The 13,422-nt window shown below is 37.7% G+C and overlaps 1 protein-coding gene across 1 annotated transcript in view; it reads right to left on the minus strand.

Annotated features, from left to right (window-relative positions):
* Window positions 1–13,422, minus strand: part of SEL1L (SEL1L adaptor subunit of SYVN1 ubiquitin ligase) — a 35,445-nt gene that overhangs the window by 7,541 nt on the left and 14,482 nt on the right. The window contains exons 6-19 of the mRNA XM_064151192.1: window positions 13,092–13,254; window positions 12,084–12,137; window positions 11,945–12,004; window positions 11,269–11,350; window positions 10,827–10,981; window positions 10,018–10,074; window positions 8,983–9,051; window positions 7,292–7,369; window positions 6,067–6,129; window positions 5,256–5,343; window positions 4,855–5,003; window positions 3,722–3,887; window positions 2,556–2,630; window positions 1,282–1,454 (exon numbers count right to left, since the gene is read on the minus strand). Of these exons, the coding sequence (XP_064007262.1) occupies window positions 1,282–1,454; window positions 2,556–2,630; window positions 3,722–3,887; window positions 4,855–5,003; window positions 5,256–5,343; window positions 6,067–6,129; window positions 7,292–7,369; window positions 8,983–9,051; window positions 10,018–10,074; window positions 10,827–10,981; window positions 11,269–11,350; window positions 11,945–12,004; window positions 12,084–12,137; window positions 13,092–13,254 (1,432 nt within the window). The remainder of the gene's footprint in view (window positions 1–1,281; window positions 1,455–2,555; window positions 2,631–3,721; window positions 3,888–4,854; window positions 5,004–5,255; window positions 5,344–6,066; window positions 6,130–7,291; window positions 7,370–8,982; window positions 9,052–10,017; window positions 10,075–10,826; window positions 10,982–11,268; window positions 11,351–11,944; window positions 12,005–12,083; window positions 12,138–13,091; window positions 13,255–13,422) is intronic.

Raw genomic sequence — 13,422 nt, forward strand, 5'->3', positions numbered from 1 at the left:
GTCTGTATTAACTGTCTCCATTTACCTTGCAGTTAAACTCTTCCTTCCATAGTGGACCTGTTACGGTAGTAAAGCATTATTCACCTGTGTAACACAAGGCTGCCTATGCTCATTGCAAGCCTCTCTGTACTCCTGTCAGCAGTGTATGTGTAGCCACTTCTGCTTTAGTCTGTGGAAATGACAGCATTAGGACTCGTTTTTCTGCAAATTCTTTGCAGTTAGCTGAACATGCAGTAATGTTTTCAAAGACCTTTTTACCTGCTCTAAATTGGGATGTTTACAAGGCAGAAGCAAAATTTAGAAACAATGCTGTTTGTGGACTGTACAGTCACTTCTACAGCTAGGTCAGTAGCCAGTTTTCAAATGCTGCTTGCTTGCTGCTGCCAAAGTAATAACATTGACTTAAGAGTTGTCCTTCACTGTTCTGATCTCTTGCTGGGAATTTAGGGGAAGAGCAGAAAAGTGTGGGTTTTTGACAGAGTAACAAAATAATCAAAAGGTGCATGCCTAGACCAAACCCAAAGGTTGAAGCTCACTGAAAATAATAAAAATTAAACAATTTCTTACATTTTCAGGTAACCCACAAGACATTATTAAATTAATACATTAATTATATGAATTAATCATACATTAAGGTAAGGCAGGATGCTTAAAATTAGAATGCCAACTACAGCATTTTGACACAGACAACACAGTGAGCTGGATTCCCCAAGGTTTAGTTAATTCATGGACAGTAAACACACTATAGGCTTCCTGAGAGAACCAGATACACTGCCTTCTTATAGGCAATGTAGTTTGTAAAGGAAATTGTGGCCTAGCCTAATTTGAAAAAAAATAGCTTAAAATTATATTTTCGTTGATGTTTATGGTTTGTTCCTTGGAGATGTACAGAACTTGTTTTCAAAATGTCATGACAAAGAAAAAATTAGTTAGTGGTTCACAGAAAAAGAGCAAACCTGTGCTAAAATAACCTGGAACTGATTTTCATCTGTTTCATTACACTTAAAAAGTCTTGAAAGCATTACTCAAGTATAGTGCACTCTTTTTGCTAATCTTCAGTTTTAGGCAAATGTGTTTTTTCCTGTCTGTTTCTCATTTCTTCATATAGCTAAGTGTGAAGTGGATATACTTATCCATTTGTTATTGGAGAACATAGCAGGAAACGGATGCATCCCCATAAGTGCTTATACAGTGCCCATAGCCCACTAGTGGTTATTGACTTAACCTAATCCTAGTAAATGCACTGTAATGAAGCAGACTATCAGCCTACAGCTTACTCACCTGCTTGATGCCCAGTCCTTTCTCATGCATGTAGCCCAGGTTAAACATTGCTTGGGCACTGTGCTGTTGCTCTGATGCAAGTCGGTAGTGAATAAATGCAGTTTCATAATCAACATCAGTACCAAACCCATAGAAATGGTAATCTCCAAGTTTAATTCTTGCAACAGTGTATCCTACAAATCAAGAAACAACAACAAAAAATGTAATAGCCAGGCAAAGAAAACCTTTCAGTTTCACATGAAGATGCAATTAGGGCTTTAGTATTACTTTTCAGTTTGCACAAACTATTTCCCTTCTCTCTGTTTTGTTTGAGGTATTTTGCCCCAATTCCCTCTTTAAAAAAAAAAAATTGGTTTAGCTATGCAAAACATGACCAAGGTCTATTTGCAGGAAAGTCTTTTCCTCAGTAATCCCACCAACATTTTTATTGCTATTTAGTGGCATCAGTTGAAAAGCTGTATCATCTTCACAGTCACTTATGAGAATACTTCCCATTTGTTATATAGTTACTAAGGACATCAGCTTTATTTCTAAAACTGGAGGCATTAAAAACTTAAGATATAAGGTCTCTCGTTGCAATTCAGTGATAATTAACCATTTCATCCTCTAAGTTTCTAATGTTCTACTAAAAACACAGTAGGTCTGAAAATTTTTTCAGACAGAACTCTTCGGCTTCATTTGCATGATACACTTGTTTAAATTCAAAAGCCAGGAGGTTGGACGTTAATGTAGATGCACACAGAAAAGGTAGAGATCTCACACATATGGTCAACAGTTAAGTTTAGTTCTGTTTATTTTAGGACAGGATCACAAACACCAGAGTTAAAACCTGGGTTGGTTGCATATTAAGACTGCACTACTCATCAGTGATCTTTGCTTGCTTTGAATATGAAATTACACTTATAAATATTGAGAATTGCTAACATTCTAAAGGGTACCTTGTATCTATTTTTCCAAGTGGATTTGTGTTCTGAAAAGTCAGTATAAACAGGATCATTTACTACTGTTTTACAATTCCACAAAGAATGGCATTGTAAATGTGTGTTTTAGTCCTTTCAATCTTCAAGGTCTCAGAATGGCTCAGAACTGTAAACATATTGCAGTGACATTATAGCTAAGAGTGCAACTAAGAACAGCAACTACTCTAAGTAGAATAGAACATTGAACAGGTGGTGTTTAGCATTCCCACCTTCCTTCTTCATATAAAACATGAAATCAAACATTACTGATTCTACTAAAAATAAACTGATTTGAATTCTGAGGTACAGACAAACCTTGAGAAGCTGCTCTGTTCCAGTGAAGCAAAGCTCGAGGGTAGGTTTCATTTTCTCCTACAATGCTAGCTTCTTCTAGAGAGGAAATTAAGTAAGTTAAACAAGAGCACAGTATATGCACACAAGGCCACAAAACTCCCCTCATCTTATATTCAGTCTGCTGAATGAATTAATAACTTGAGATAATCTTTGCCATAACACAAATAAGATTCAACTAATCTGAAATCTATTAAAAAAATATCCTTTCATTTATGTGGTCTTTCCATATACCTGCCCATTCAAGAACTAGAAACAAATTGTATCATTTCACCATCAAATACTGCTTACCAAGTGCCTCTATGACTCCTGCTCTGAAGCATATTTAAGGAGTGTCAGAAGATGCAAATCTTCAGAGCACACAATTCAGGCTCTGACAAAGGCTAAAGTACAAGCTGTTTTATTTTGACCACCTAAAAACCAAGGCTAATCAAATTTAAAAAAAGGCCTACCAGCCACCAAGAGCCAACTTTTAAATTAAGTTACAAAAGCTGGTAATAACAGACCCAGATTTCTAGATTTGAGGTTCATAAAGATTTGTCACTTGTAATTCCATTGTACCAGTGTTCCATGATCACCCAGTTGCAGTAAGAGACCTGGAACAAGCCTTTTCAAATCTAATGGAACCAACTCCCTAGCTCTTCATCCCTACTTCAAGTATAGTATGAGTAAAGTTAAAAGCCAGGAAAAGCCTTGGGAAAAACAGGGTCAAGAAAATACATTGCAAGATAAAGAACAAAGGAAACTGTATTTATAGCAAAGGCCAAAATCTAATGCAAACCCTACTTTATAAATGTTAAAAAAAAATTACAGATGTGCTCAGGAATTTCAGGGAAGAGACTTTTCAGCACTGTGTTTCTAAAGCAGTTTCTCTCCATCCCATTTTTCAAACCCTTAAGTCAGAATTCAAGTGTATTCTAATGTTCAGGCCAGGAAGCTATCCCTCAGAAGCAAAAATTAAAGCTGGTTCCTTCCCAGTGTGAAGAACAAGAAAGAGTACAAGAATCTTACTGAAGTTCTACCTGAGCAGAGCTATGTTAGTTTTATCTTCAAGCAATCTAGCGTTCTATAAAATGGGCTCCTGCAGGCCAACTCCAAAAAACTCTTTCACTACTAATTCATCTCCTTACTCTGATCAAGTATGAAAGCAGCATTGCTTTGTGCCACTTCATAGCCTTGTTCTGCCAGGAGAAGATACTGCACCACAGCAGAATTCGAATCACCATCTTTATAGCTGTTATAGGCAGTCATCAGTCTTTCAGACCAACGCCCCCGTTCACATACGTTCTTAAATAACTGCAGAGAGAAAAAAAAACAAACACAAAAACAAATAAACCACAAACATGGGGGAGATGAGTGCTTAAGAACTTCAAAAAATTAGGTCTTGCAAGATGTAAACCTTTAAAATTCAGATATGTGTTCAAAATATTTACATTGCACAGGAAAAACTTGATGGATGAATTCTCTGCCTAAAACAGGCTTGCTTTAATATAGTGGTTACTACGCAAATACAAGCCATGATTCAGATGCTTACTCAGAATTATTCTTAATACCAGTTTTGTTACACTCAAATTCCTATCTGAAAAAAAATCAATACAAAGCAAACATCAGTACTTTAACTATTAAATTGTATTTTTCTTCAAAGTTAATCAAGCAAACCAAACTTGCCACATCAACATTTTTTTCCTTTTGATAGCTTTGGCTCTGTAGCCAACAATGGATCTTAACTAAGACAAATTCCCTACAAGATGATGTGGTGAAATCCAACCTTTTACAAGTCTGTATTATTTGATCTTTTGTCCAGGCTTCAGCTAGAAGGAAATACCAGTCAGGATAGCCAGGCTGAATAAGCTAATGGATATTTGATACCATACTGATGTCATACCTGATGTATAAGGGCTGGGTAGGGCAATGGATGATGGGGCTTGGGAATTCAGACTGACATGTGATGCTTCCTGTTTTTGGGCTTGGGTGTTGCCTTTTTTCTGCTGCTGGCCTAGCCTGCTTACTCACTGTCTCTCCAAACAACAACAACAACAACAACAAAAAAACACTAACCCAAAACCCCCCAGGGTTGTTCTTTGTATTATTCAATCAAACTCTCCTTATCTCAACCCATAAGGCTTTTGTTTGTTCTTTCGCTCCAAACCTTCCTCCCATCCCACTGGAAGAATAGTGTGTGGAAGTCTTGAGAGCAACTGCATACAAAGTCAGTTGCTGACTGAGTTTTAAGGATAATACCTTCATAAATGAAATACCTTACCTCAACAGCAGTGTGACAGGACCGCATCACTCCAGTGCCAGTAGCATGCATCTGAGCCAGATTATAAAAAGCCAAAATGTGGCCACCCTGGGAGGCTAAGTTAAAATACTTCAAAGCTTGTTTATAGTCTCTCTTGACTCCAATGCCATCTAAAAGAAAGATTAAGTTATTGCTATTCATTTTTCCTGAAAAGCAGAGATGTGTGAAATACAGCCTGTACTTACTCTTTAAAATTAAAGCAAAACGCTGTGAATATCTTAGGAACTGAGACAGAATGAAACACAAACTCTGCGCAGCAAGACGACTCGACATGCAGTCTATATACACTTCTAGTGCCACCTAGTGAGGAGTCACTGAAAGGGCAGATCCTCAGATGAATTAGTCATTTAGATACCACTTACTGTAATACATGGAACCAAGTTGAAGTTGTCCATCGACCCATCCCTGTTCTGCAGCCTTCTGGAAGTACTTCAGTGCTAGCTCATAGTTCTGCAGGAAGATTTAGTCTAGTCAGTACAGCCTTGCAATACCCCACAATTTAGTAAAGAAAGAAGATGCCTGTGTGTCTGTGCAAGTGCATGGACAGATCTATATTACAGAAAAATTGCAACATAAGTTGTCTAATCAAAAAATGAAACACCCTCCACTGTTAAGGTATGCTAAGTCTGTGGCTATCTTAGTGCTGGTATCCACACATGGTATTGCTATGAATACTTCACAGAACAGATGTTCTGTTCCAAAATAATTATTTAGCTTATTTCCTCAACTTTGGGCTAATTCAACTTTTGCATACCTGTCTGCCTAGATAAGTATAAAACCTTAGACAAGAAACCTTCTTGTGGGAAAAGCAGCAAGGCAAATTAATTAGAAGTTTCTAAGTGTTCCTCCACTCTCACAAGAGATGGAAAATGAGGACAATGAGAATCAGTCTTATTTTACAAGAAGATGAGACTAAAGTTTTTCTGCTAAAAACTCACACTGCTATGAATTTCTAATAGCTTCAGCAACATTTTCAAATCTAGAAAGGACACAGCAAGTTTCATAATTAACTCCATCGTGATTTTTTTTATATCACAGATTTCCTCATGGAGTTTCCAGTGTAACAGAAATCCTCGCTGCCATCTACAGTACTTTCCTACAGAGAGAAAGTCTGTTCACAACAAGAAGCTACACAGTCATCTATGATTAGAAAGGTAACTGTCAAAAGCTTACCACTGGAACACCTCTTCCATAGAGGTAAGCCATTCCTAATCCACTCTGTCCCACTGGATTACCCTGAAAACACAGGAAAACACTTCTGCAAATAAAGGAAATATGTACATCTCTGTCTTTCAAATTTGGTATGTCTTCAACATCACTAAACCAAATGGTAGTTAAGATAGTAGAGGCAAAGCTAAAGTAAATCTAACAGTAACAGTTAGAGAGACAGTAATAATTATTTAGAGAGAAAACAACATCTTTGTTAACTTTTATTCAAAAACTAGATGGGTGATTTGCAGGAAAGAAAAGTTTAACACTAGTCAACACCTACCGTGCATTTTCAATACATACAAGATGTAGAACCCACACACATATTAAGGTGGGCATTAATAGCTTATTCATCTTTAGTTTTCCCAAGTTTGAGATATTCTGAATACTACAGGAGCTCCCAAAACTACTATAGGAACTCTAAGAGTCTCTATTAATTTTAAGCCAGATTGGTAGCTGTTCTACAGGATGCATTACTGGCCATTAGCCCTGCAAAAGTATGCACTATTGTATTCCTTCCCTTCAATGCCAGAGCAGGAAGTGGGGCACACCAAAAACCTTCCATGAATGTAGGAAATCAGCAAAGAGCAATCTTTGCTCTAGGACAGGTGTGGAACAGCAATATAATTGTGGAATACAAAAACCATGAAGTTATCTTACAGTAGTCCCTTCATCTGCTGTGTTTCATATTCTCAAGATTTTTTTCTGGAGGACTACTTATGCTTTAACTGTACAAAAACTACCACAAAGGATAGGTCAAATGAGGGACTAACAGCCAAAAACACATGCTCAAATGAGGTGAAGTGTATAAAGCGAAAAAACAGTATCTATTCACAGGCACAAGTCAGAACCAAAACAACATAGTAACGCAGGACTGTAAATTTCTTGTTAAAAGAACTTCAGAATAACAAAATTTAACACTTAACAGCATTGCAGGTTATTTAGCCAGGCAGTATTTCACACTCATGCCAGCATTTATGAGTTACATTCCTTGCGCTAAGCACAGCTTCATGAAGCACAAGATCTGGAGGCAGTTTCTGACATTCTGACTAAGGCTTAACTATGGCCTATTCTGGGGCAAAAGCTGTCAGTAGGTGCACAGCATATAAAAAGCAGCATCTGCAGCCATCTCCCAGCTAATCAACTTCTTAGTGCATATACTGTATTTCTAGCTTACAGGTAATCATACCATATCAGCAGCTTTCTTGAAATACTGAAGAGCTGTTTCATTGCTCTGAGGGACAACATCACTTCCTTCTGAGTACATCTGAAAGAGAAAAGCATTACTGAAGAATAACTGATGAAATCAGAAGTTCAGCATGAAGATCCCAAAGGAACTTCACTTTGCACATAAGAGGGAGTCTACTGTACTATGAGACTATTCTGATTGCATTACTGAATAATCATTACAGAACTTGCCCAAAAGCAGAACACACATGTCCTGCTGTAAAACTCAGACTCAAAGGGTTTAACTTCATAACATAGAATGAACTGCCATAAAATTAATGTTTTTTGAAAATACTCTATGTTTTCGAGTTCTACTAGTGTACAGTGAAGAACACAAGCAGGCAAAAAATCTTGTGGAGATTAGTGTAAGTCAAATATACTAGCTGTTAAAATACTTCTTGAAAACAAAACAATTACTATTTATTTCAGCATTTATTAGATGCAAAATATTCACCCAGTAGGGAAAGTAGGAACCTGCAATTTCTCCCGACAGGTGCCTTGACCAAGTTTAGCCTGGAGAAGAGGAGGCTCAGGGGTGACCTTATTGCTGTCTACAACTACCTGAGGGGTGGTTGTGGCCAGGGGGAGGTTGCTCTCTTCTCTCAGGTGGCCAGCACCAGAACAAGAGGACACAGCCTCAGGCTGCGCCGGGGGAAATTTAGGCTCGAGGTGAGGAGAAAGTTCTTCAGTGAGAGTCATTGGCTACTGGAATGGGCTGCCTGGGGAGGTGGTGGAGTCGCCGTCCCTGGAGCTGTTCAAGGCAGGACTGGACGTGGCACTTGGTGCCATGGTCTAGCCTTGAGCTCTGTGGTAAAGGGTTGGACTTGATGATCTGTGAGGTCTCTTCCAACTTTGATGATACTGTGATACTATTTTTCTGTGCTCTAAGAACAGGAATTTTGCATTCTCTCTTGCAGTAACAGCCTGCAGAAGATGAGCTAAAGCTAATGCTCACTTCAGTCTAACCTTAGATGGTACTTAAAAACAGTAATAAGGATTTAGCTCCTTACGGGGTGAAGGTAGCCTGCAACCTGCATCTCAGGCAAGTGACCTAAATACCTTTCTACTTAGTAACACATGAACATCACCAATAGCAGCTTGTCAACCATGTTTTAGACTGAAAATAGAACTTACATCTGAGAAAACTGACAAAATGTCTACGTTACAGACTCCGGCTTTGGTTCAGAGTACATACAGACCTACGGACAACTCTGACTCAGATGCCTCACTTCTCTGTATAGACTAGGAATACAGATGTCTTCCCCCTTTCTTTTCCAAACTTCCTGTTTCCCACTACACTAGGTTTTGTGACGCCTGGCTTTACCCCATACAAGAGTATAGTGGCCTACTCTGATTTTTGACCTCCACCACAGGAAAAGGACATTTAAGTATTTAGCTATTCATTTTTAAAATATCTAGTTCAATTGCTGTTAAAAAAAAATCCTAACATGAAAGGAGTAGAAAATTTAGAGTAGGAATGACAGACTGTGACACTCAAATCCTGAAGAACAATAGGAAACAGTAGCAAAACAGAAGCACTTAGATTCCAGAATTAAGGGCTTAGATTGCTTGGTATCAGAAAGCAGGAAATACTTGTTATTTTTCATTGAAGTGCAGTCATTTTGCTTACTTTTGAGAATGTCAGTATCTTACCTTTCCTAGAAAGGCCATGGCATGTGAATTGCCAGCATTAGCTGCTTGATTGAAGTATTCAAATGCTCGCTGGAGGGAAAAAAAAGGTAATTTTAGCCACTATGACTGCGATCTGAGTACCTTTTCTTGCTAATGGAGCAAAGGTGAGCAGGTCATTTACCACATTACTAGGGTCTTGTTGGGATAAGGGCCATCAATCCTACTAATTCAATATACATTCCTCACTTAAAAACAGAATATAGAGCAGCAATCCCTCTCAACACATTCCAGAACTGCAGAGTTAAAAACCACACCTATCACTGCTACTAAGCACAAGTCACACGGGCAAATCTTACTTCCTTATTGCACTTCCACATCCTATTTAGGAAAGATCTGCCAGTTCAAATTTCAGTTTTCTACCACTTGATATTATTTCTGAACCATTCTAGAGTAGTTGTTTTAAGGTCTTTTACATGTGATGACCATAAAATAATTTCTCATTGATAGCTAAGCCTGAAATAATCCTCATGACTTCACATCTTCAGGTCTCCATTATCCAATGCATATTGTAAGAAGTTTGCCATTTAAACTTCTGTAGGCAGTAGCTAGGGTGGCTTCCATCAGCAGGTCTGTTTTCTGGGCACACTTAGTATCCTTAGTATTGAAAGTTGTACTCTTCTGTTTACAGAAGCAAAAACATTCTTGCAAGCCACAAACTACGGTCCCTAATGCACACACAGTGCATCATGAAGATCCTACCTGTACAATAGCTCAGTCACTTTCAAGGACTACTTGATGAAGTCCTGGTCTTTATTTTTGACTTCTTCATTTCTAAGATAATTAGTCTTAAAATTAACTGTATAAGAAGATCATCTCCATGTCCCAGACAAAGAAGTTTTATTGAATGAATTAAATTTTATTGAAAAGTATTATTATTAAAAATGAAGTCATTAAATACACTACAGTGCTATTTGAACACTTCTGCTTCACTGTAGTCTCAGTTACACCTTATCCCTGGCAAGTGTAATATGCATCAGAGATGTATGAAAAGGGTACCTGATGATTTTGCTCTACTCCTCTTCCTCCATGCAAGTGCAATTGTCCAAGGCCAACCTAAAAGTAGATTTTATATTACAAATCAGTCACTTCTCCATAGAGACTTTCTTTCTCTTGTAATAAAGATACCAGTGAGCTAAACACACAAAGACCATGTATAATAGATCATACCAAAATTAAAGATGCCACAAAGGTTGAAAGTGGATTTGCTTCAATAACTACAGTATGAGGCCTGCTTCTTCACAATAGTCTAAGTGGAAATTTATCCTAGGTAACTGACATCACTGTCCTACATAGGCAGAATTCAAATGAAATATTGCTATTTTCTAAATCCTAGGTGATATATGACCAAGTTGAATGATGACAGTTTGCCTATACTAGTGTCCTCCCCTTCTGCATTGTGTGTAGAAAAGGTTCAGCCTGCAACACACAAAAGTCATTAAGAGCAGTAGCAAGAAGCTGAGTTCTGTCAGGGTCAGTTCTTTTGACCAAGTCCTTCCTCCATAACATCTAAAGCTATCTTTAAGGTACCTGGCCAGTTTCTAGTAAAAGCCAAGACCCTCCTCCCCAAGATATAACAGTTATAATGTTTTGTACTTATTTTCAACACCAAAAAAAGTTGCATTTTGTGTTTAAGCTCCATCTTAAATACACTAAAACATAAGCCTGTTCTCAAAAAGAAACTACTCAGAAAATATCAACTAGGTTGATTTGGAAGGAAGAGAATACTAAAGCCCCAAACCTTTTCATAAAGCTGTTCTTGCAATGCTTGAAAACCTTTACATTCCAACAGAGAAACTTCAGCTTACCTGTGCTTGTACATCTCCTTTCTCTGCTAAAAACTGATAATACTGAATCAAGTCTTCTTCAAGCATCCCACTTGCCATTCCTGGATTTTCCACTTCATCTGCTAAGCGAATTCGCTGAACCACTGTGCCACCAGTCAAAGAAATGTCACTGGCAACTGGAAAACAAATTTTCACATGGTTTTGTTTCACACAAGTATTACACTGAAACTTAGTAAAAAACAGATCTTTACAGAGCTTCAGCTGTTGCTCAGATAATTAACTACTTTGACATTCTATGAATTACAGATAGTTCTACAGATGGATACAGAAACAACATATGATGGTACAGAGACAAACAGGTAACTTGTTTAACAGCAGGAATGATTTATATTTGATAGCCCTCCTAGGTGAATGAAACAGAAACACATAAAAAGTCAAGAACAACCTAGCAAAAAGTTTTTACCATGATTCGCAACAAGTCGGTAGTGAGTGAGAGCAGATTCACAACTCTGGAGGACTCCTATCCCAGCCCAGTAACGGTAACCCTAAAAATGAACAAAATATGGAGACTATCAGTTATTTGACAAGGTTTTGCTTGACAGGCTACAAACTTTTTTAACATTACTTGTGCAAGGTTTGATCTGATAATAGCAAAACAAAGGCCATAGTCAATTGTGTCTGCATTAAGAGCAACTATTAAAAGGTTAAGCAGAGCTATTATAATTCAGGTATTACTGAGGAAAAAGCAAATAAGCAGAAGAGTAGTTACAGGTGAAACATGTAAAGCTTTTTAATTACACATGTCCATTTGTTTTAAGTCTCATAATAGTAATTAAAACAGCATCTTCTGTAAAGATTTGTCTTTCACAGATCTTAATAGCTTATTAAACTGGAAGTCTGACACTTGTGTTTTAAGCCAAAAGACATAACCACAGTCCACCTAAATTCACAGTGGTATACAACTTAAAATAAGCAAATTTTTCCTTAAGTTAACAAGGAACAGTGGGAAAGATACTACTGACCACCCAAAGCATGCATGATGAGCTAATATTTTGATAGTGTATTCACAGGAACGCGAATCTTACATTGACAATGTCAGAGTACAAATAAGTTCTTAAGTTATTAACCATCTTACTTACCAAGATCATATGGGCAATCAGATTTCCTCCTAAAGCTCCAAAAGTGTAATACACCAGGGCCTTAAAACAAAGTAATTGGTTATTTAACATCTGCTTCCAAGATAAAATACAAAAAACACACTGAAGATTTCTAAGTTACCTTAGCTTGACTAGAATTGACTCCTAGACCAGATGCATAGAGAAATCCAAGTGCCTAGAAATAGAAAAACCTTGTCAGCACATCCTTTAAAACATCCAGTATCAGGCTTCCTGGAACACAGCAGTATAAGGAAGTCAAGCCACAATTCACAACTACAAAGAATATGCCAAAGACTACCCCCCTTAGTACAAAGTTTCTGAATGATTGAATTGCCTGGGACACTAACACAAATGCATTTCACCAGAATTCAGTCTAGTGGATCAAATGCAAGGAAGAAACTACTACTTCCCTGGATGCCAAGTGTAGATCCAAAGGTCCTGAATATTCCAAGTATCCCAGCTCAAAGATCTTGAAGTGAAGTTCAGTAGTACCCATCAGGTTATTCATGTATTCTTTTGTCTCACATATTAGTGCAACACTAAATGAACCATGACCTTCTCTAGGAGTCTTACTGTTTGTTTTACTATCTAACAGATCCTACAAATCTGCTCTTTTTCATCTGGGTTAGTTGCATTTATGACTATAAACAGTTAAAATGTGCAGAGCTGTTTGGCTGAGGATTTTTCAAAAGTGATTTTCACTCTTAAAATTGTCATAATTACTGCTCTGTCTGTAACACCTGTTAGAGTTGCATGGTTCAGAGAAGGCAACAACATATATTTCTATTTTTGTATTTCAGTGTTCCAAGACCATTCTGAGCAATTCCAAAAGCACATGCACACAAAGATCACCTCATGGAGACAAACAGTGCATTCTAGACCACTAAAATTCCAGGTCTTCACATATGTCCAAAGTGAGTCCAGTGCCACTAAACCACTTTCAAGATTCCTAGGAGTTTATAACTGCCTTGATTATAAACTTTTGTTTGTGTTTATCTACCCATCTCAAACCCAGAACTGCAGATGAAGCGATAGCATCCCACACAAACCACAAGAGTAAGAGAGTAACAGTTTCAGACAAAATCATAACACCTCTAACAACTCTCATAGCACTTCAGGGCACACATACCATCTGTCCTTTAGGAGAACCTTCTTCTGTTAGTTTTTCAAACAGTTCTTTTGATGACTGTATGTTCTGTTTCAGGTAATCGCCAAACAACAAAGCATAAGAGACTTTCTCCATTGCCTTGGTATGATTCATGTCGGCTGCTTTCAGAAGATACTGGTAAGCTCTTAAAAGGAAATGATTTCTCAGTCATTTTGAGGCAAACAAGTTAGTTTGTTCACAAGCCTGATGAATCTGGGGAAGGGTTTTTTAATCCCCTTCTGTTTTCTACAAACAAATCTACCTACAGCTCTAAATTGTCACTCCATGTAACAACTCATATGATTCAGCTAGT

This window comes from Pogoniulus pusillus, chromosome 1, assembly GCF_015220805.1.
Source record: "Pogoniulus pusillus isolate bPogPus1 chromosome 1, bPogPus1.pri, whole genome shotgun sequence".
Classification (NCBI taxonomy): Eukaryota; Metazoa; Chordata; class Aves; order Piciformes; family Lybiidae; genus Pogoniulus; species Pogoniulus pusillus.